The following is a 23,716-nucleotide window of genomic DNA, read 5'->3' as shown; positions in this document are numbered from 1 at the left end:
AAAGGATCCCTTTTATTGGTATAACTTTCTATTTTGATTTATGAGATTTAAAATCGATAGAGATGGTCTTTGAGTTGTCCACCGTCAATTATTTTGATCATTCCATGAAAAATCTCCGTTAAAATAAGAAAAAAAATTGAGGGTAAGAATTCACCATGATACATTAGATCCATGCATAATATTATGAAAAATAGAAATTATATATTTTCTCACCATCCCTACAATTACGTTTATACCATATATGTCTTTTTCATTCCGTCGGAGATGACAAAATTACCTTAATTTTTGTCAAATCGGTTTGATCTACTATCTATTATACTGAGAGCATATTTGTTCTTTTGGTATTTATTTAACTAAGATTTTTCACGAAAAAATCAAAATAATTGATGGTAGATAAACTCAAGGACTACTTTTATCAATTTCAAATCTCATGGATCAAAGTAAAGAGTTATGCCAATCTCAGAGACTATTTTAGCTAAAAAAACTCAAAACAATGATGGAGGAAAGAAACGAACACATGACCCGAAGACTAAAGGTTACTATTTGAGCTACAAATTCTAAGCTCATTATGCATGCGTGTGCAAGAATAAAATGATCTAGGAACCCACTCGCAATACTCAAGCTACACATGCCTTGTTTGCTAAGTCAGGAAACGTCACATTCGACTTTTATGAATAACGAATTTCATACATGATTATAATATGTGACTTAATACGAATCTCTATCCTCCATGTCGTTTGTAGCTAATGCTTTTGTACGAATACTTTCCATACCACGAACCCCAAAGTTAGGAAAAGCAAAATGTCTATCAATAGCAATGAACAAAACCCTAAAAAAATTAGCGGACGATGAATTTCAGGCAAAAGGAAGGTCGGTGTACATCCATGGAACTCAAAAAATATCCATCCCTCCAAGGGCAACGTGGAATTCCAAATATCCACGCCTCCAAGGGTAGAATGGGGCTCTAAATATCCATCCCCCGAGGGCAACATGGACATTTCAGATCTAATTATGCTATATGGACCCTAAAATCTCCCTCTCCTCCCCTCCCCCCCCCCTCCTCCCCCACCCCCAAAAACCTTTTTATCTTCCAAAGCTCCGGTCTTTCCCCCGTTTTCCTTCTCATTTTCTCGCCATCCAAACACCACCGCCAGCTTCTGAACCGACCCATCAACGCCACCGGAGTTTTGATTTGGAGAGAGAAAGGCCCGGTGAATCTAGAGAGAGAAGCAATCGGACATTTTTGGTCTTCAAGCAAGAGATGACTTTGAGGCGCCTGATCACTCAGGTCGGTTGAATCTCGCAGCTGGAGGTTCCCAAATCTATAAAATTTATGCAATTTTCAGCTTTTTATATGCAATAGAATTGTTTTCCCAATGAAATAGCTTGTTTCTGTTAGTTGATCTCGGAAACCCTAATTCCTGTATTTTGATTGTTCAGTAGTTTAGGAGTTTGGTATTAGGTTAATTTCTGCACCCGTTTTGTTCATGTTTACGGTATGGCGGTGTACGGGTTTGTTTCGATTTTGAGTAAGGAGATGCTTACATTGTGGAGACGTTGGAATTTTGTAATTTAGATGTTGATATCTGTACCTATCGGGAACCCAAAATGAGATGGACCTTTTGGACTCGTTACGAAAATCGGGTGTTATCTGAATTTTCCTTTTCTCTTAGCTTTTTTTGTATCTACCAGCAAATGAAGGAAGAGTTAGTTGATAACTCCTTTTAGGTGGTTTAAGGGCATATTATGATCGGTTGAGGTTGCGTTGTTCCTCTGAATAGGAGTTTGTGTTGTCATATTTTAAAATCGGGTCACCTCTTTTGATCTTAAAAGAATGAAGCGGATTGATATATTTCTTGGAAGGAGGAAAATGAGTATACTATCATCCAAATCCCTCCCCTTCCATCGTTGAGAACTTGCAATTAATGCCTTAATGAATGCTGTGCTCGAGGGTGTTTTTCCAATTAAGTTTTAATTTTCTATCTCAACGAGCAAAAGGATGGAACCATTTAATTGCCTTCTTAGGCATACTTCTGTTGTTTCTTCGGGCTCTTTTTAATTCTATGTTCTTTCGTTAACAGGTTTCAAGGCATCGATCAGAGTTGGGACAGCTGACAAAAGTGGTTCCCAGAACTTATTTTCCTGCCAACAGGTTAGGAGGAGGTGCCGGAGGTATGACATATTCAAAATATTTTGATTGGTATATTTCTTTTGTCATTCATTTTAAACTTGCAAAGAATTATGTTTCTTGTTCATTATCTTGTCAATTTGTTCCTTTTCGTACTTCATTGTGAGGCTTTAAGTGAAAGACAGAATACTCTTCTCCATTATCTTCACTTATAAAAATGATCTCTTTCTTTTAAACCTTATGCAGGGAATAAGTTTTTAAGTACTCACGAAAGCTTCAAGTCCAGTTATGTTGGCAATTTTGGTCGTAGAGTACGCAATACCGATGAAGCTAGTGAAATTTCCTATCTAAAAGAACTTTACCATCGGGGTGATCATGAAGCAGTGATAAGAGCATTTGAAAGTCAGCCATCATTACATTCTAACCCTTCAGCACTTTCTGATTATGTGAAGGCATTAGTAAGAGTTGGCAGGCTGGATGAGAGTGAGTTACTCAAGACATTGCAGAGAGGTGGGTAATGGAATACGGTTATGTTTCCTTTTTAATTTCTACCAAAATTATACCCTAGTTTGTCTTTATCTTGTAGACTTGTCTGGAAGTGTGCTAAGCTTATGGATGAAGTAGAGTTTAGTAAAGTTTAGTTGGATGGCAGATTTTTAGTATTCTGCTTTTATACAATTAAATTCCCTTTTTCTTGCGTTAATTTTACAGGGATCCTAACCTTCTGTTGAATTTTCTGTGCGAACAATGTTATGCTTATCACATACTTTTTTAGAGTTTTTTCACCTTGACCTGGCTTATAAATTTGACTCCTCGTCTACAAATTTTGTAGGCGTCACCAACTCTGCAAGGGAGGAAGAAAGCTTTGCTGGCTTCTCAGTTCTCAGTAATGTCGGAAAATCAACAAAAGAAGGTATTCTTGGAACTGCAAGTGCTCCTATTCATATGGTGGCTAGAGAAGGAGGTCAGTTTAAGGAGCAGCTGTGGCGTACGGTTCGCACCATCGCACTGGCCTTTCTTTTGATATCTGGTGTAGGAGCACTCATTGAGGATAGAGGAATAAGCAAAGGTATTACCATCTCTTGGTGCTTTAGGCTCTTCTGCCAATTGATTAAGATGCATTTTGAAAATGGTGAAAGTTTCCTTTTAATTTTCCATTTCCACATTTCAGGTCTCGGACTAAATGAGGAGGTTCAACCTAGCCTGGAATCAAACACAAAATTTAGTGATGTAAAGGGTGTTGATGAAGCTAAATCCGAGTTAGAGGAAATTGTTCACTATCTTCGAGATCCCAAGGTAAATGAATCAACATTATGTATAGAAGAATATGTAACATGAAGACCTTTCAGTCATCACCCTATGTCTCCTAGTTTCTGGGATGGGGGCAATATCATTGCTATTTCATCCAACATAAGGTGGTGATTTTGGAAGTGACCTATTAGAGCAAAGGGCTTGAAATGTTCTCGATTCACTCGATAAAATTTCCTCTCATTTGCATTGTGGTTCTTAAATCAATTCAAGAGTACAATCTTAAAAAACCTTGATCTTGTGGAGAAGATGATACGCCAAATCCATCTTAATTGGTGCCATTTGTTTCCAATGCTTGCAGTGTATTTATCTTTTTTGTAACTGTAGAGCGTACCCCTTAATGAGATTTCCCTTGTTGCAGCGTTTTACTCGTCTAGGTGGCAAGCTCCCAAAAGGTGTTTTGCTTGTTGGTCCACCTGGCACTGGAAAAACCATGTTAGCAAGAGCCATTGCTGGAGAAGCAGGGGTGCCTTTCTTTTCATGCAGCGGCAGCGAGTTTGAAGAGATGTTTGTTGGTGTTGGGGCTCGAAGGGTGAGGGATCTTTTCTCGGCTGCAAAGAAACGGTCACCTTGTATTATATTCATTGATGAGATAGACGCAATAGGAGGAAGCCGGAACCCAAAGGATCAGCAGTACATGAAGATGACCCTTAATCAGTTACTTGTTGAACTTGATGGTTTTAAACAAAATGAAGGGATTATTGTCATTGCTGCTACTAATTTCCCAGAGTCTCTGGACAAGGCATTGGTGAGACCTGGACGGTTTGACCGGCACATTGTTGTCCCTAATCCTGATGTTGAAGGGCGAAGGCAGATTATGGAAGCCCACATGTCGAAGGTAATCCTTTTATGATGGTTTTGATAGACTCTGCCTAGGATTTGAAAGGTCTTTGGTTACAAACATCGTCTGCAATAGTCTCATCCATTACACATTGGAATGAAACATAATATGTTTGAGCATTATGGTTTATGGGCATATTTTGGTTGTCATTGTTTTCATTATATGACTCAGTATTTTAGATTGATTGAAAGAACTTTAGGTTCATAAAACCAATTGGCAATATGGGAAGTAGCCTAATCTCTTATAAGCGCTTGCAAAGTTTCTACTTTCAGTGTTTCACTGATGTGGGACTCTTTTACCTTCACATCCTCACATTGGTGCAGCAGATTCTTTAGAACTAGAAGTCACTCCATGACTAATCAAGATGTTATTTTGACAGGTTCTGAAGGCCAATGACGTCGATTTGAGTATTATTGCTAGAGGAACTCCGGGGTTCTCCGGAGCTGATCTCGCGAACTTGATCAACATTGCTGCTCTGAAGGCTGCCATGGACGGTGCTAAAGCAGTGAACATGGCTGACCTTGAATATGCAAAAGACAAGATTATGATGGGAAGTGAACGCAAGTCGGCTGTTATATCTGATGAGTCGAGAAAGCTAACAGCTTTTCATGAGGGTGGCCATGCACTTGTAGCTATCCACACCGATGGTGCTCATCCAGTTCACAAGGCAACAATAGTTCCTAGGGGTATGTCGCTTGGCATGGTTGCCCAGCTACCTGAAAAGGACGAGACAAGTGTCTCCCGGAAACAGATGCTTGCACGGCTCGACGTTTGCATGGGGGGGCGTGTTGCAGAAGAGCTCATCTTTGGAGAAAGTGAAGTTACTTCCGGTGCATCAGATGATCTGCGGCAAGCTACTTCGCTTGCTAGAGCAATGGTTACAAAGTATGGTATGAGCAAACAAGTTGGGCTCGTCAGTCACAATTACGATGACAATGGTAAGAGCATGAGCACAGAAACTAGGCTGCTCATTGAAGAAGAAGTGAAGAACCTCTTGGAAAGGGCATACAACAATGCCAAAACCATCCTCACCGAACACAGCAAGGAACTCTACGCCCTCGCTAATGCTTTACTAGAGGAGGAAACACTAACCGGAACTCAGATCAAGTCCTTGCTCGCGCAAGTAAACTCCCAGCAACAACAGCAGCAGCAACCGCACCAGCAAGTAGTTGCAGCAAAGAGTAACTCGCAGTCTAAGCCAGTGCCACCCTCCACACCCAACGCGGCTGCATCTGCTGCTGCTGCTGCAGCCGCAGCTGCAGCTGCCGCAACTTCTGCGGCCAAGTCAACAGGCATTGCTCCTGCCGGATCTTAGCACGGGCCAGGTTGATGAGTTGCGGGCATCTATTCATCCGTGTTAATGTGCATATAGTTAAATTTTATTCTCACCAGCCTATCTGTTCGGTGTACCGTATTACGCTGCTGCCGCTGAGGTATATTTTGTGCATCTCCGTAGCCAGAATGACTGGGAATGTAGACGAGTTGAATTGCGATCAGTGAGTGTAGGAGTTACAAATTCTAATTAAGGCACTGGATAACATCCCCTGTCTATTTTTGATTCTTCATATTTCGGCCTCTCTGATGGTTTTATTTATACAATAAAAAGTACTGGATTCTGAATTTTGGTCAAATTTTTTATTTTCCCTTTGCACTTTTCATTCCCCCTACAAGAAATTGTTCCGACGAATTCTGGTGTTCAAAACTGAACGGTTTGGTCATTTATAAGCAAATTGCATTCAGTTCTGCCATTTATTGTGTTACACGAAGTGTATCCCAGATCATTGCGCCTTTCCTGCTGGTCGGAACTTAGCGGACAAGGAATTTCCCTATCTTTGGATCATATGGCCGTCGTTCACCAGAGCTTCTGTCACCGGCTCCCTTGTCATCAGATGATCAACTTTCTTGACCTTCTGGCACTGGACATGTTTTTATTTATTTTTTTATTTATTTTTAATTTTTTTATGGTAAAAGTACTGGACAGGTGTTGGTCCCTATAAAATAGACTTAAAAAAATAGGAAAACTAATGAAAAGAGTTTGAAAATTTTGAGTTTTAACGATCAAAGCAAAATAAAGGGTGAAATGAATAGTACCAGGATTGACTTTTTAGTGTAAAAATATGATTTTTCGTTAAAGTGAACAGTACTGGAAGTTTTTTTGTTAAAGCTCCCTAAAAAAATCCCAATGACGAAGCCCCAAAATTGAGCAGCTTGCAAAGACCAGCGCAAAAAATGCACAGGGGACTGCCCCTGGCCCCCTACTTCCCCTCCAACTACCCCACCAACTCTCACAACGCACACGAACTGTTCGACGTCGGAAGACTCGAACAACTCGTCATCGCCCTCCCTCTCCACCTCCGAAACCCAGCCATGTCTACCATCTTTGTTGAGGCCGACCAGCACGCCAAAAACTCTGTTGGAGCTGCCACGCTGCCCGGTCGCTGCTCTGGTCCATCAACCAGCACCAGACGGAACTCGACCGCGTGCGCTACCAGCTCGAATTGCGCCGCGGCGGCAGCAATGTTATGGCTACAATGTGCGTACCGGGATTGTGTGTGATCATATACAATTTCATCAAGTGCACAACTTATTTCAAGAACAAGAAAAACAAGGCAGTGTTGGTGCAGAATTGACGAAAAATAAAGTCTCTTTTCTGAATTGAAACAAATGAACTCGTTCAATACATACTTTGGCTAAACTCAGCTATGTATTTGACAAACTCTACTTTGTTGTGCTGCTGACATGAGGAGCAATCTGATGTGGAGGCAGGTACACTGTCAAGAACCCGGTCGAGCTTCGCCTCTGATCGGCGACGATGGGGGAAGTAAGGGGCTCATGGTTAAGCTCATTTTATCTCCTTCTGGTAAATCATTGATTCGATAAAATTTCTTCAAGCAACCATAAGTATGCCTTAATTTGTAACAAAATCGTAGCTAATGGTGAACTTAAACACTATAGTGACAATATATTCGTCGCTATAGACGAAGGAAAGGAAGCCATTAAGTGATGGGCAAGACATTCCATCATGCGCCTTTTTATAGTGTTCTCCGGCCGGCGAATTCGGCGTGTATTTAGAAACGTGATTAAAACGTATCCACGGAGAAGATATTGTCATTAACGTTTCGCATCTACGAAGGTTTGAAATTTATTTTCATAACTAATTATCATAATGTCAGTCATCTTGTAACTCATTGACTTTGTGATACAACTTAAGGTCAGCAGGTCTTAGGTTCGACTCGTCTTATCGCAATTTAAAACAATAAGAACTCTCTTTATTCAATGATTCTTACAAAACATTTAACACACTATGCATTAAATTAGGCACAATGAAGCTTTTGGGAATCATGAAGTTCTTGCAGAATGTGAAGATGAAGAAGAACCAGAAGTGAGCTCATCTAAAATAAACTTAGCCCCATCTTCTTGTTAAATGAGATCAGTATGCACTGAGATCAGTATGCACATGCAGTGCAGAATCCTAGTTGGCAAGCATGGGTTGAGATCAGTATGCACATGCAGTGCAGATTCCTATTCGTTATGCACTGAGATCAGTATGCACATGCAGTGCAGAATTCTATTCGTGCTATTGCATCTGAGTGCTATTGTGTGCTGTGACTGTGCTGCTGCATGTGTGGCGTGCAGTCACTTGCATTTTTAAATTGTAAAGATTGTATGTTGAAGTGTATATAAAAAGCCTTCCCGTAAGGCCTTGGAAGGTGGATTAATATTGAATATCAGAAAGTATAACACTTCTCTAACACCCGTGTTCGGAATGCCGTCGATCATCCGATGCACAACGCCGATCGTCGGGCGATCTTTAGGCAACGGAGTCAGGCAGAGCAGGGCCACCTCCAAAAGAGCCCAAATTTCGCCCTCCATTGCTCTGTCCTCCAACAGCTCAAGATCCAATAGTTCCCATGTATTGCACTCTTTCTGCACCGCCGTCTTAACCCACCCCACCAAATTCGTCTCACCTTCTTCCACCGCCATCCTCCCCGTCAAAATCTCCAGCAGAACCACCCCAAAGCTATAAACATCGCATTTCTGCGTAAACTTTCTCGGAGTTTTATTATTGGACACCATCAGTTCAGGAGCTCTGTATGCACTTGTTGATGAAAACGGAGCAGGGAGGAGCTGCTGGAGGCCTATGTCGGCAAGGCAGGCGTTCCCCATTCGATCTACCAATATGTTCGACGAAGTGAGGTTTCCGTGCAAGAGCTTGGATTTGCTGCAGCCATGGAGGAAGGCCAGTCCCTCTGCAGACCCGGCAGCGAGCTTCAACCTTGCGGCCCAGGCAAGCGGCGTTCTTCCAGGTCCTCGGTTTCCGTGCAGCGCGGAATGCAAGCTTCCGCCCGGGAAGAAATCGTAGACCAAAAGCAGCTCGTGGCTCGAATTGTGGTAGGCTCCGAGGGCGGCGATGTTGGGGTGCCTCAGCCCGCCAATCTGCCTCAAAAACCCATCGATTTCCTTCCCGCCATTTCTCCTCTCCCTCACCCTCTTCACCACCACCGTATCTCCGCCGTCCATCACCACCTTGAAAGTGGCCCCCACGCTCCCCTTGCCCAGCATCTCCGCCAACGCCTTCAGCAGATCCCCCACCTTGTCGACGCCCCTGCACCCTTCCAACACCGCCATGTCTTCGCTTTCTTTGGGCCCACCACCAGGCCCATTTCCATTAGACTGGACCCACTGGGCCAATTGGGCCCCACTTTTACTCTTCTGTCTCGCGAACTCTCCTGGCCCGTAATGCTTGCTCACGTAACCGTATCCGTTGGCTGTCTCCCTGTGGGCCCCGCGATTTTTAGTGCGACAGTACCACGTGGCGGCCAACAGTACCACTAAAAGCGTAATAGCTGCGCCGACGATACCGATCGCGAGCAGCGCAGCGTTGCTGAAAACGCTGTCGTGTCGGTTCCGGGATTGTACGGCCAATTTAGCGGCCGTTGGATCGGAGCATTTGTTCGGCAATGGGTTGCCGCAGAGATTCTCGTTTCCGGCGAACGACGTCGCTGGGAATCTGGACAGCCACGGCGGAATTTCGCCCGTGATGTTGTTGTGCGAAACATTGAAGTCCGAAATCGATGGAGAAATCGAGTCCGCTGAGGCGAGGATGCCGGTGAACGAGTTGGACTCGAGGCGGAGAGTTAGCAAGTGAGGCAGCTGAGCGAACTCGTCCAGTGGGATTTCGCCGGAGAATTGGTTGTGCGATAGGTCGAGGCGCCGGAGGTGGCGTTGGCGGGAGATTCCGGCTGGAAGGGCTCCGTCGAAGCGGTTGTGGGAGAGGTACAGGTGGTTGAGGTTGTGCCACGCGGAAAAGTTGAGGGAGGAGGATAAGCGGTTGCGGTTGAGGCTGAGGAGCTTGAGATGGGAGAGTTGGGTGAGCTGCTGAGCCGAACCGGTCAGGTTGAGATTCTTGAGAACGATTCGGGTGACTCGGCGGGTCGCCGGGTCGCAAGCGACACCAAACGAAGAGCCGGAGCAGGGGTCGGAGGAGGCGACCCAGGAGGAGAGTGAATTGAAGGGGTCGGCGGAGGATTTGAATGCCAGCAGGGCGGTGGTTTCTGGGTTTGAGAGAGAAAGAGAGAAGAAGGAGAAGAAGAAGAAGAGTGAGAAAAAATGAAAACTCTTCTGCTTCTGCAACATTTTCCTGATGATTTTGCTTCAGATTCTCAGGAAAGTTGGGGAAGAAAGGGAAGGAAGAGGGAAACAAAAGGAGAAATTTTTGTTAGTTACCGGAAAACTGATAATATACCATGTATTTTAATATAAATAGTGAAAACTTTTATTTTTTAAATTATTAATATTTTAATACATTTATTTTATCATTTATACACTAGTACGTAATATAATACCCGTATTTTAATCACAATAAAAATTCCCTAAAACAAAAAAGGTCAGCTACAAGATTGGTAAATTACCGTCAGCAACTAGCCGTTGAGACGGGAAAAAAGAGACGTTGGGGTAAACGATAAGTGGTTGAGTCCACTTGTCAATTTCTCATGACTCCAAAGACTGTTCCAAAACTGCGGGAGAGTGTATAGATGAGATATTCGATAGGTCTGTCTGCCTAGAAGTAGAACCTGTAATACAAACGTACAAGAAGTAAAAGCAGACCTTTAAATAGTACACCTTCTTCTCTCGTGCAAAATTAAAAGTCGTTAATAATACCTGTATTGAAACAATCTTGTACTGTTCCTATTAAAATCAATGTAAGAAAATGATACACAATTCCCAGTGATGCTAAGTATTAAGATTTAATTAAAGTTTCGATCCAAAACCGATTAGAACAAGTTTAAACTCTTCAACAAGACCTTTACATATCAATTTAAAACGTTACAGCCAGTTTCTAGCATTCTCAATCATACTCATATTCTAACAAAACAACTATCAAAGAAAGCGTCGTGTGAAATTGATGTACATGATAGTCCTACATTCTTATGCGAAAGCAACGAAACATTCAGATAACATGATTAGACACCGCTACATAAGTTTTTTCCTAATATGTGAGTGGGGTAAAGTATGTATAATAAATAAGGGTTCATTTGTCGGTGGGGCTTTTTGTTGTTGCAATAAACACGTTTTGGGAGGTCGACTCTGAGGTGGTAGGCAGGGTGGTGGCCACTGCCAGTAAGTATTGAAGGAGACTCATTTGTTTTGATTTTCATTACTTTAATTGTCTGCTTATTACAACTATGAGTGTCCATGGTGCCTTTTGCATTATTAATCTTTATTTATTTTTTTTGTCAAACAATATATTTTGTTAGATTAGTGATCGATGAAGTTTGAACTCACGTGTCATGCAAGGGCTCAACACCTTTCAACCATTGTAGCAAAGGGTCACTTCCATAGTTCAATATATATCCCAATCAAAAGGAAAGGAGGCAAACAAATGGATCATTGAATATAGTCATTTCAAATGTACCACATCTCATTGTTTCAAATGCACTTGGTAGTATGATTTCGAGTTTTAGAAGCAAACTTTGCTTTATTGTCAAAACCAAAATCATTTATTGTAAAATGTAATGTTAATTAGACACATAAAATTAATCACTACTAACGCATCATTCAGTTGTACAAATAATTTCACATGTTATTTCTGTACTAAAATCCAAACTCAGGTGCACTATTTATGAACAATGTGCGAACGAAAATGCTCCTTAAATTGGTTTTTCCCGCGCCTTTTTTTTCTGCTTCTTGCACAGTAAAATGGCTATTTTGCCCTCGCTGGCCACGCATTCTTCATCGCTCTGCCCTTCGTTTTGCTTCTCTCTCCCGCCATTATCTGCAATTGCGTTTTTTTTTTTCTGCCTCGCGTGTACACTTGTTGGTCATCGCGGAAAGGAAAGCAGTGGAAAAAGCCCATTTGCTAATCTGAGGAAGGGGCATCCCTCCATTCACCGTTCTCGGGTTCTCTCGGTGGCGTCTTCCCTACCCTGCCTTCCCCGGTTTGCTCCAGTGCAGCTTTTGTGCTTTCTTCCACCCCGTAGAACCCACTTTATTTAGATTGTCCGGGTCCTGCGATTTTGTGATAATCTTCCATGGGAAATGACTTTTGTTTGTTTTGGTTGGTCTGAGTTCAAATTGTTTGTTTTGGCTTGCTGTACATGATATGATCTTCAATTGAGATAATTTATGCGTGTTAATACTTTATGCAGGTACTTCTTATGTTCTGGGTGAGTCTCAACCTCACAGTTTTAACCTTGTTCCAATGGTGTCCCTGGATCGCATAATATATGCACTGTTTTTTTTTTTTTTTAATTTCTTCCTTATCCCTTCTCTCTCTTTCCTCTCGCAGTTCTCCCGGGACTCAGGAGAGTCCTAACAACAAGATTCGAGCTTTGCATGTTCAAATTTGCCCCTCTATCGAAGAGTACAATAAGCCCAGCTTGCGGTGGGTTTTCCAAATGAAGATGCATGCGAGTTTTTTCTGGCCAATTTCAGACATTTCCCACCTTTTTTTGGGTCCGGCGAAGGTAATAGGCATACAGCAGATTTTTTTTACTTACTTACAATATTATTTTATAAGTAATTTTTGTATCTATGAATTGCTTGATTCAAATGTTATATCTCATCTGCATGTTGAGGTTTTTTGGGATAAAGGTTCCCCACTCCACAATATTGATATAGGGCTAGAGATTGATGACGTAGGACTTACTAAACAATCTAATTTGTCTAATGGACTGCATAGCTGTTGGCCAGAATGCTTGAAGTGGAACCATGTAATATATCCTACAAACATGGGAAGAGAACGATGCTCCATATCGAGTTTTAAGAGATCACTTAATTTTTGTTATTTCTGGTGTTGTTTCGAATTTTTGATTTTTGATTTTTGATTTTTATCCGATGTATATATGTGTAGGCACTCAAATTAGAGCTTTCTGTTCTTATTTTGAAGAAGGAAAACTATGGAAAGATAGGAGTCCTATAAGATTTCGAGTTTTTGTAGGTTTTCAAGTTTTTCCTTGGCTTCAATTTTGGTTCTTGAATCTGTCTGTAATGTTTGCATTGACCATTTCTTCGTTTTCGATTCCTAGAAAAATAGCAGTTGTCAGTCTGGATCCTGCCAACGATGCATTGCCGTATCCTTTTCGTTTTTTTCGTGTTTTGTTGTTCGTAATCTTTGTTGTGTGAGCAGTATAAGGAAGCTCCTATAAGACTTTGGTTTTTTGTATCTGTAATGTTTGCGTTGACCATTTCATTGTTTTCGGCTCGCAGGAAAATTACAGTCGTCAATTTGGATGGTGGCGACGATGCATTACCGTATCCTTTTTTTTTTTTTTGGTGTTTTGTTGTTTGTAATTTGTAATGTTGCATTGTATTCCAACGTAGAATGTTGAGCCTCTAAATGGAGTAAAAGGTTCTAAGTCAACGACTGCATCATTTCATAAGGGGATTTTATGTCAAATGATGAGTTTACAAACTTAATAATATTGTAGGGGTGAATGGTAGTCTTTGTGTTGGAAGTATCTAATTTTATTGTTGATTAGGGTACCAGTTGATCCACTTGAGTGCCAGATCTCGCAGGACATTGCTAATATCGTTGTTGCATGGTTAGCCAATACCTTAGGAGCAGCTGAGTATGTATGGAACTGTAAATTTGAATTTCGAAATCGGTTTTCTGTGCAAATTTCGTTTTTCTGATTTTGTTTGTTTTGTTTTCAGGCTTGAACACCATTGTTTTCAGACGCCCTATGTACTCAAGGTAAGCAATTTATATTTTTGGTGGATTTAGAGTTTTGTTTAAGTTTTATTATATTGGAGTTAGATTTGGTTGTTCCTTGGAGTTGATTTTGTTTAAGTTTATATTGAAGACGAATTTGGTTGCTCCTTGGGGTTTATTTTTTTTCAAGTTTTGGTGCATTTAAATTTTGTTTAAATCTTTTTGGTTTTTTTTTTTTTTAATCTATTTCCTTTTGTGATGATACATGCATGCAAAAGGAAATAATGTATGTGCAATCCTGTAATAATATATTTAGACACCACCATGAGTGGGCTAATCACGTTTTTACTTGCAAATCAAGTCTACTTACCAAAATGTAATCCAATTATCATTCTTATTATTACCCACAAAAAGAAAAAAGGGTGAGTTCTTCTCTTTCACGATCGTATCTTGAAAAAACATCAAGTATGTTTTTAGAGAGGCAAACTTTCTAACAGATGCTATTATTATTCTCATTGCTACCAAACAAAGAAGAGCAAACAATAGCCTAGCAAATCAAATTTGTCATATGGAACTTCAGTATACAACATATGAGCGTAATATGATAGCGGACCACAAAATAGTTATCATTTTGTCACTAGAGTGAGCGCACAAGTAGTGAGAAGACTCATAAGAATGAGGAAATGTCTTAAGATTACAAATAGGTTTAAAGTTCGACATTCTAATGTAACAAAAAGATAACTGTCATATGCCCTCTTGTAAGTGTAATTTATCCGTTATGAATATGTCATTTGAATCCACAAGATCTTGCTCAACATGTTCCCTAATTCGTATGTTTATTGAAAAAATGCTGATTAAGATCAATCATGCACACAAATGTGAACTAATCTAGCCATACATGCATGTGAAACTCACAAAATATAAACGACCATAATCAGCTCACGCCCGAAGACGCCACGTCACCTAGTACCCCTTGTCCTTATTTATTTGAAGGTAGTAGAAAATGAGGACATTGGATTTGGAGCACTCGAGCACGATGTGCTATGTTAATCAGCAACCCTCGTCTTCATTAAACAAAGACACATTTGCTGGTAAACAATAATATCCTTTTTACCGAAAGAATATAGGGAATATGAGAGTTGACCGGAGGGCCATTAAATCCATTAAGGTCACCCAAAGAAGTGGGTACCCCTTGGATTTCTAGTACCTTAAAAACCAGTGAGTCAGTGAGAGTGGCGTGAGCTTATTGAATGCCAAAAACAATTAGGGTTTTATTATATATTCTCGGGCAGTACTAAAAATATTTTTTACACATTCTTATTAATTTTTAATTTTATTAAATTTATTTGATCTGATAATAAAAAATTAAAAATTATATAAAAAAACAAAAATAAATATGTAAATATCACTATTTTATTAATGTGAACCTGAAAAACTCACAGCTATCAAGTCAGAGAGACTCGAAAAAGGTCAATGTATCTATCTGTGAGACTCTGTAAAAAGTCCATCGTAATTAGTAACGACAGCCACTAAAATCCACCGCCCCTCTTTTTTCATCTGATCACTAGATTTCTGCAGGGTTTGTGCTATTCCTTTGAATGATGTTATCTACACATTATTTTGTATCTTTTACACATTCAACCGAGTAAATAAATAAATTAAAAAAAATCAAATAACAAAAATTAACATGTATGAAATATAAAAAGAGTCGCGTGCATGAATAGCACTGCCCTTTACTTTTTCCACCTAAATGCATAGACCAGTATTTTACCCAATAAAAGCATTTTTCTAGAAAATTTGTTCTCTAAGATGATTTGATGGGATACACGAATACAAGCAAAGTGATTTCGTACTCATTATTCTTCTTCTTCTGCACTTATTCTTTTGTTTCTAGCATCAAGATTCCAAATCAAAGAACATGCGAGAGATGCGTAAACAAATTATCGCTCCAAAACAAAACGAAGAGTGCAAAAGAAGAATCATATTACCATAAAAACAGCTTAAAAGCAAAGCAAAACAGCTTGCATTTTCGGTTCTGTTTTCCTTGAATGCACAATTACGCGTAATTACGAGAAATGCAACCGAGCTATCTAATTAGGAGAGATTCTACCGTGCAACCAAATGTTTTGTTCTGATTAGGGCATTTTAGTGATGCTCAGTTCATCGGCCTTCACTGAAAAGTATGCACTTATTACACTCAGCCAAATGCCACACATTTGGAAGACAAAATTACACAGAGAAACAAAGCAACAATACTAATAATAATGTAGCATGAAATAGAAAATAATATGAAAATTAATTGCCATAAAAAAGCCAAATTCATCACTTACAATCCCCACAAAGTATTAAAAAGAAAAAAGAAGAGATGGATTCTAATTTGAATCCCAAATCCTACTTAATTTTTCTTGTGATCACCATTTTGTTTTATCTTTTTAATCCTCCTTCTCAAAAGTTTACAAATCCCCCCTCGAAAAACCCACGATTTAAGTAATAAAGAAAATAAAGTAATTAAAAGGTCCATTTCCAGATCTTGATCCGAAGATCAACGTTGCACTTGGCGTTGGAAACGGAAGCCACCGACGGTGTCTTACCTTTTGGTACAACCCCTTTAATTCCTTCACACGTAACCCTAATCCCCACCTTCTTGCTCCTCAGCTTCCCCATCGACACCTTCACTTCGGTGTCCACCTGCAGCTTCAGCGCCACCCCGCTCTGCTTCCTCAGATCCGATCTCAGCGACTTCACCGACTCGACGTCGAGATCCTGCGACGTCGACAGTACGGAGCGGAAGAAGGTGCTGTTCTTCGTGGCGCTCGTGAACGCCGGGATCGACCCGTTTGCGACTTGGACGTCTCTGGTGGTGGAGAGGACGAGATTGAAGGGATCGTAGGAGAAGGTGAGGTGGTTGTTGGGGTTTTCGGAGGTGAGGGTGAGGTTGAAGAGGGTGGTGAGGTGGGAGGTCGAGAAGTCGGCGGTGGTGGTGAGGTTGAACTTCGCAATGCGGACGGACGTGAGGGTGAACTCGGGGCGGTGGGGGCGGTAGAGGATGTAGACCGCGGCTCCAGCTATGGCGGCGAGGAGGGCGAGGGCTATGAGGATGAGGAAGGACCAGAAGCAGCAGCAACAGCATAAATTGCGGCTGCTCCGGCGGTGGCGACGGTTGTGGTACTGGGGTTTCGGGCGGTATGGCTGTCTGGGTTGGGGTTTGGTACTTGGTGGGTTGGCTGTGGTACCGGCAGTGGTTGCGGCGGCGGGTGAGGCGGCGGGTGCGGCGGCGGCGCCGCCATTAGCGGTGGGTTTGGAAGATGGGTAAACTCGGTCTGTCATGGCGAGAAATGGGTTGGATTTGGATTTGAGAGAGAGGGTCTGGATTGGTGTTGAAATTGTGAGGTTTTGGAGAGAGAAGAAGATGGCGGAGTGTGAAGGATGAGAAGGGAAAGAGAATGGAGGAACCAAAAAAATAGGGGGATGATGCTTCCACCTCACACAATGTTAAGATGGATCTTTCCTGTAAATTTCTACACCTGTAAATATTACTAAGCACTAATCACTAATTACTAATCACTGTTACTAAGCTTATCAGAAAGGGATTCTCTCTCGATCCCTTCTACCTCCTTGAAATTTGATCCAACGGTTAAAAACATAGGCCTACTTTAAAAGTTACAATAATTTTAGCTGTTAGATCAAATTTTAAGGATCCAAATTATTTAATGAAGATGATAAGATGAAATGGATTAGGAGAGAATTCCTTCCAAGCTTACCAACTAAAGCCTCCAATAATTAATTTTCAATAAAAATAATACAAACGAGAAGACAAATAAATCCTCCTATGTTTGAGTTCGAGATGTGATCTAGTTTGTATGGTCCAGATGTGATGGAGTGAATTGTCAGAAATGCGGGGTCCAATCTCTTCTGCATAATTTCCATGTTGTTGATGGATTTCTATTTTTACTTCAAATGTTGATGCCTAACCTTCCATTTTATTTTACCTCAAAAAAAAAAAAAAAAAAAAAAAAAACCTTTCATTTTATTTTTTATTTTTTTGGGTCAGAGCCTAACCTTCCTTAAAAATTGACATAATGGCAATTCTTATATTAAGAGCAGTGCTATCCACACAATTATTTTTTATTTTTTTTCATATCTCTTTTAAATTTCGATTGTCAGATTGAATGAATTAAAAATGATTAAACAATAGAAATTAACATGAGATCAGTAGCCTGTAGAAGCTAAAATAATGCGTGTGGATAACATCACCTTTATTTTATATATTTTTATGAATATACTTAGGGTAGGTAGGTGGTAAGAAACCAGATCATGCTTTAATGAGCATCGAGTATTTGTTACGCGCATAATTTGATTTGTAATCGGACATTAAGAAAAGAACGTGATATGAATATTAAATGGTGAAGTATTAGGAGTACGACCGTGTGAGTTGATCTTGACAATTCATACTTGTGAGGATAATTCCAAGTAGTTGGTAGGTTTAAAAGCAGAAGCTAGAGCTCGAGTAGAAGCACGAATGAAGCATCTGATTCACCACCCCACGGAGCAGGTGCTAAAGCAGCAACTCGAGAATCTGCAAACACAAAAGCTCTATCTTCATTGACATGCATGGATGACCAAAGTCAGCCTAAATGCCCATAAGCAACTTAAATTTAATAAAAATAATTTTTAGACACTCATTTTCTCTTCATATACACACCAGTTTAATTTTTACCTTTAAATCAAACGTGTGCATGCTATGATTGAACCGAAAGGCTACTTAGTATTACGGTCTATTAATATTCCTCTTTTATTTGTATGTGAGAGGTCATAGGTTCGATTTTCGTCAAAGACAAATTTGAGTCACATTATTGCTGGTCCATTGTGAGCCCTAGCTCACTCCCCACTCCCTCACCCTCTTAATGTAGATAATATCTTTTGATTAAAAAAATTAAAAAAAAATTCTGACGTGTGCATAAAAAGAAAGTTATGGTGTAGAAATGATTTATTTATTTATTTTAAACATTGTATTACGACATTAAATTGGACCCATTTAGCATTTTGGTTGGTGAATGATCAATTTTATTTTTATTTTTTAAATTGGGAAATATGTAAAATGTTATTCATAGTAAGGGAAACGAGAGAAGAGACAAGGAAGCAAGGTCCATAAAAGCAAATAGTACCCCCACCGACGACCGTAGGTGGCAGGTTAACAATAATTTAATCATGACTTTAACTCAGGCTCCACAGTAATTAGTTAACTAATCACACTCAGTGTGGCTCAGTGGTTGCATTTAACTTTACTCCTAAGTCTTGAACACAATTAACAAAATTATCTCCTAATCTCATTGTTAATATGAGTGTGACAATAATGGGATACTAAGCCTTGTGCCCACCAAATTTTGTTGGTAAAGTTTCTATGGAAATTCTCTTCGTATTGTAAAGTTTCTTATCGCTTTTGGAACCAGCTGTGTGTCAATTAACTGGCGGAGTTTGAACCTAAGACAATCCACCAGTTGCACAAAATTTTCATTTAAAACGGTCGAAGTTGATTTCAATTAACCCTAATTTCACTTTGATCAAGCAACAAAATGGTGGAAGGAAATGCCAGATGCAGGTTATGGCAGTTGATTAAGACACTGTCTCGACTCTCTTATACCCTAGTTTGGATCTCATTTCCCGTAAATTAGAGTAGATTACAATATCGGTTCACTTTGAGGTGTATAATCGTCATCCTTCTTTTCTCAGTTTGGGCTTTGCCAAGGGAAAGAGAAGTTTCATGGTGATGGGTCCACCAACTTTGGATTCTGGATTGAAATGGGAATGTGTTGGTTTGGGCTGCTTTCCTCCAGTCCACAAAATATAATTATTACATTATATGAGTATTTACTTTTAATACATAATATTCTAAAAAATAAATGTTCATATAAATTCTAAAACAATGCTGACATCACATGATACAAAAACATGCCTTTGTTCCTTTGTGCACATGTATACATGTGAAGGAATTTTGTGCCAATGCCATACATGTGCTCCAAAGGTGATATGTGTAATTTCAATTATTCCCTCAGAAGCTTTACGACAACCACAATATCAAAGTCTTATTTCGCTAAGCGAGGTCGGTTGCCCTCGCGCAGACCATATCAATACTCAAATTTAGGGTTTGACACAATTACAGTAACTACAGTTACAAAACTTTGGCCTTTGAACCTCTTTCACTTTCCCCTGCGCTGTGGCGGCCAATGGGCAGTCACCACGTCACAGCTGCGGAGAGAGAGAGCCGTTCATTAGAGGGGAAGGGACATGCTTCACTAAATTGATGTTTGTTTTGCACTTGGATAATAATTTATTCAACCCAAAATTGATTAATCTAATTGCTCAATGGCAAAGACACATGTTTGACAAAAACTGGAGAGTACTACAGATTAGTCTTTACCTCCAATGACTCCTCATTTACAGAAAGTTTTCGAGCATCTGATAGCCGCTGCGCAGAAAACGCCATCATCTCTTCATTGCCTCTATCACAAGCGTTCTTTAAAGGCGTCTATTCTGTTATCAAGACCATTATGTAAGAGGAAGATGTACTTTCCCGAATTTCCCCAAGTTTCAGCCGATAAATTCAATCACATCAGTAAAAAACGGAAACATGGGATAGCCATTTTAAACCAACAAGAAAAGGCAAACAATTTAACCTTTCATATCATACAGATCATGATATAGTGAGAAAAGTACAAACGAAATACAAAACTATCGCACCTTTGACATTTAATGTTTCTATTCATGAGCATAATACTGAGCAGAACAGGGACCATCACTAAACACAAATGCTCCAACGAGTGTCCGCTGATAATGAAATGATTTGCATGGTAGATTTTGTTGTCAGCAACAGATTCAAATTTGGAGAGAAGGTAAACCCCTGTAAAGAATTTCCTTTTTTTTTCACTGAAGAAAGCATTGCTTCTATACTTTGTAGTAATCAACCATTCTCATTGGATCGGAATGATCCTTGGTGTAATATAGATATTATAATAAGCTACACTCACAAACGAAAAGGTTTACAACGGACTAATAAAAATACCATTTCTGTACTTGTGCAGGGAGCGGTAAATGGACTGATTAACAAATCATACTATTTTTACTCAAGAAAATAAAGATTAAAGAACATGGCCTACCTGCGGCCCAAAGCCAAAATCTTGAGTGAGTATATTTTGGTGGGAACACAGATGACATTGTTGGAATTGCTATACACGGAATCAACTGGAACATCGTGTACAACCTGATATCATTACACGTTCTGCAAAGAAACTCATCCATACCTCCATTAAGAGTTTAGCACAAGACCACAGCGGAGGTAATACATAACTTAAAGTACAACACTGACCTGTCATATGCAATGCTCAGAAAAGCAATGAAAAGAAGTGCAAACAGACAGCTTAAACCGATCCGTTCTCCCACTCTCACCACCATAAAACTAGAGAAAAGGGAGGAGTATGCAATCATCATCTGCAATTCAGAATCTACTTCAACAATGAAAATAAACAGAGAGAAACGGATTGTGCATGACTAGGATCCAGATACTTGGTTAACAACAAAATCACGGACCTCAACAATTGATTACTTTCGTTCACTCATGCTCTTTCTAGGAACCTCCCGTGGTAAACAATTGCACCACAACACATTCATATTTCCCTTCTGAGTGAAAATTTGATTAATCGTTAAGTACACACTTCTAATTTTGAAATTAACGGAAGGATCAACGGTGCAACAGAAGTTCGAGACTAAAGACAACAGAATCTACTTTCGAATTCATGTACAAAACTGCAACTCGGGTATATTTCAGGAATTGTTTCTCAATTAGTCATCATCAACTAATGGATATTTTTAGAGCAAGTGTCACTAATAACTCTCTCAAGCATCTCAACGAAAACGAAAACAAATGAACAAACAAACAACCAGAGCAAGTGTCACTAACAACAGCTAAAACCGAGTGATCCTAAGACTGATTGAAATACCAACCGGCAAGGTGTCCCACGCTACTATACTATCGTCAGGCTTCAAATGATAATAAGCGGACCCAAATGCAACCCCTGCTGTTCCAGCATAGAATAGCGCCCAACCCCAAACCTCGCCTGGCAAACTAAAACCATTTTCCAAACAACACCAACCAAAAAAATATATATATATCAAAACTCCATTGAAATCAATGCAACAAACAAAATCACCGCATGAAGTAATACATAATCCAGAAAGTGCAAAACCTGATGTTGAAAAGCCCCCCTTGCACGCAGAGCACAAAACCCAGAACGCCAACAACCAAAAAGGGAAATTTGTGATCACGTTCAAGGTATTAGGCACTCCTGTGAAAAACCCAGATCATAAAATCAATCAAAAACATAAATTTCAGATGAAGGAAAAAAGAGAGAAAATGAAAACATTTACCCAGAAAATTGCGCATGTCGGCGTACAGATAGTGTTTGGGGGAGTGAGGAATCTTGGGAGTGACCAGCATTAACAAAACCCAACACAGAAACGTTCCTCCCCATATCCGCCGTCTCTTCCCTCTGATTGCAAGCTGCTGAGTTGCCATCCACACCATCCCTCTCTCTCTCTAAAAGCCACTCACTCACTGCGCTTCTTTCCTCTTTCTACTAATGATTCGAATATGTTCGACGAAGTGCCAACTTTCTTTTCGAAAAAAATTACTGACTGGTTGGTGACATGAAAATTCGGCACCTTCGCGGTGGTGGTGGAAAAAGCCCCTTTCGGAATGGACTCGTCGAGTCGTTTGTTTTGTTGTTTTGGTTTGGCTAAAGGTCCGACGTGTCAGGATCATAAAATTTCCCACGTGGGACTGATGTTGGTAATCGAAGGTGTAAAATTGTCTGTGATATAGCAATAGATGACAGTCGGTTGAAGTCAAAAGGCAGTCGCGCCGCTTCTTATCCAACCCCTTTTTTACGAGAGGTTTTTCAGTATGATCGTCACACGAGATGATACACTACATGTTGCTATATAAATGGTGGGATATGTGTGTTAAAAAGTTAATAACTTAAAAGATAAAATTTCTCATCACTTACATAAAAACACGTGGTGTACCATTCGTATTTCCGTCACAATTAAAAATTTATCCTTCTTTGGCAATAAATGAGTCACGTACGGTAATAATTCACGGGTACTGTTTGTTTTTTCGTTATTAGCACGTTTTTTTTTTTTTTTTTTTTTGAGGTAGAGTCACCAACGTGGTATAGAGCTTTCTTTGTGTTTTATCTCTCATTCTCATTACATGCAAGAAGACATATAGTCGGTGACACGTTGAAGTTAAATGCCTTTATTTTTGCGTAAAAGATTTAACTCAAGTGATATAAGATTAATAAAATTAATGTTAGATTTTAATTAGTTTAAAAATTTTACTAAAAATGGGCACAGTTTGGTTCAGTGCGGTTTTGAGTGAAATCAAAACCGAAACTGAAACTTTTTGCAATTTGGTTCGGTGCAATTTTGAAGCCAAAACAGAAATAAAACCAAACCATTTGGTTCGGTTCGGTTCGATTTTTAAGAAAGAAATGTACATTTTAAAATATACACCTATATACGTATAAGACGGTCTCATTTTCTACACATATACGTTAATTAATGAATGCATGTTTTGATAATCTATTTCTGTTTAAAATTAGGACAATGTACGCACAAACAAACGTACAACAAGCAAACTTGATGCAAGCAAACATGCAATAAATGATGAATGATGATATTCTAGTGCAGTTGAGTAGATACTAAATGTATGGAACTTTAACAAACAACTAATTAAAACATGACATCTCATATGGACATCTAATTAAATGTTTATTAGTATTTGCAATGCGGTTCGGTTTCGGTGCTGTTTTCAAAAGCCAAAACCAAAACCAAACCACTCCCTACAATGTTGTTCGGTTTCAAAACCGTAAAACCAAATCGTTCAGTGCGGTCCAATTTGGTTCGTGTTTCGGTTTTGGTTTTCGGTTCCAAGTGCCCACCCCTAAATTTTACACATATTGCTCTGAAATTTTCTACCAAAAATTAAGATTTTAAGACAAATCATATGACAATATGTGAAAAATTAGAACACGTAGCCTCGAATTATTAGTTTAGAATATATGATCTTTCCGTGAATGAAAGTTTAGATGGAGGAGAGGCTGCCCCATCATAGGGCCAGTGTATACCACAAACCTTTTTGAGGATTTGCAGAGAAGTCTGTGTCCCCTTTTTTGGTTTTATAAGATCGGCCACTAACACAAAATTGTTAGCAACGAAACTCAAACCTTCG

At 39.8% G+C, this 23,716-nt stretch overlaps 3 protein-coding genes and 1 pseudogene across 3 annotated transcripts; 1 reads left to right on the top strand and 3 right to left on the bottom strand.

Moving 5' to 3' along the window:
• The first annotated feature begins 1,062 nt into the window (after positions 1-1,062).
• On the top strand, positions 1,063-5,935 carry LOC137717265 (ATP-dependent zinc metalloprotease FTSH 4, mitochondrial-like). The gene is made up of 7 exons (XM_068456571.1): positions 1,063-1,288; positions 2,082-2,172; positions 2,375-2,638; positions 2,961-3,197; positions 3,300-3,424; positions 3,798-4,274; positions 4,657-5,935. The coding sequence occupies exons 1-7, from the start codon at positions 1,262-1,264 to the stop codon at positions 5,590-5,592; spliced, it is 2,157 nt and encodes a 718-aa protein (XP_068312672.1). The 5' UTR covers positions 1,063-1,261; the 3' UTR covers positions 5,593-5,935.
• A 1,525-nt stretch (positions 5,936-7,460) lies between these two features.
• LOC137716817 (probable leucine-rich repeat receptor-like protein kinase At1g68400) lies at positions 7,461-9,989 on the bottom strand. Its single transcript, XM_068456189.1, has 2 exons — positions 8,030-9,989; positions 7,461-7,699 (listed from the first exon to the last, which is right to left on the bottom strand). Exons 1-2 carry the CDS (start codon positions 9,912-9,914, stop codon positions 7,617-7,619), a joined length of 1,968 nt encoding a protein of 655 aa, XP_068312290.1. The 5' UTR covers positions 9,915-9,989; the 3' UTR covers positions 7,461-7,616.
• Positions 9,990-15,711: 5,722 nt separating this feature from the next.
• On the bottom strand, positions 15,712-16,892 carry LOC137718627 (NDR1/HIN1-like protein 13). Its single transcript, XM_068458176.1, has one exon. It carries the CDS (start codon positions 16,756-16,758, stop codon positions 15,940-15,942), a length of 819 nt encoding a protein of 272 aa, XP_068314277.1. The 5' UTR covers positions 16,759-16,892; the 3' UTR covers positions 15,712-15,939.
• A 2,479-nt stretch (positions 16,893-19,371) lies between these two features.
• On the bottom strand, positions 19,372-22,155 carry LOC137718283 (uncharacterized; annotated as a pseudogene).
• Between the last annotated feature and the right edge of the window lie 1,561 nt (positions 22,156-23,716).

This window comes from Pyrus communis, chromosome 15 (genome assembly GCF_963583255.1).
Source record: "Pyrus communis chromosome 15, drPyrComm1.1, whole genome shotgun sequence".
In the NCBI taxonomy this organism is placed as follows: Eukaryota; Viridiplantae; Streptophyta; class Magnoliopsida; order Rosales; family Rosaceae; genus Pyrus; species Pyrus communis.
This window is presented reverse-complemented; position numbering and strand designations above follow the sequence as displayed.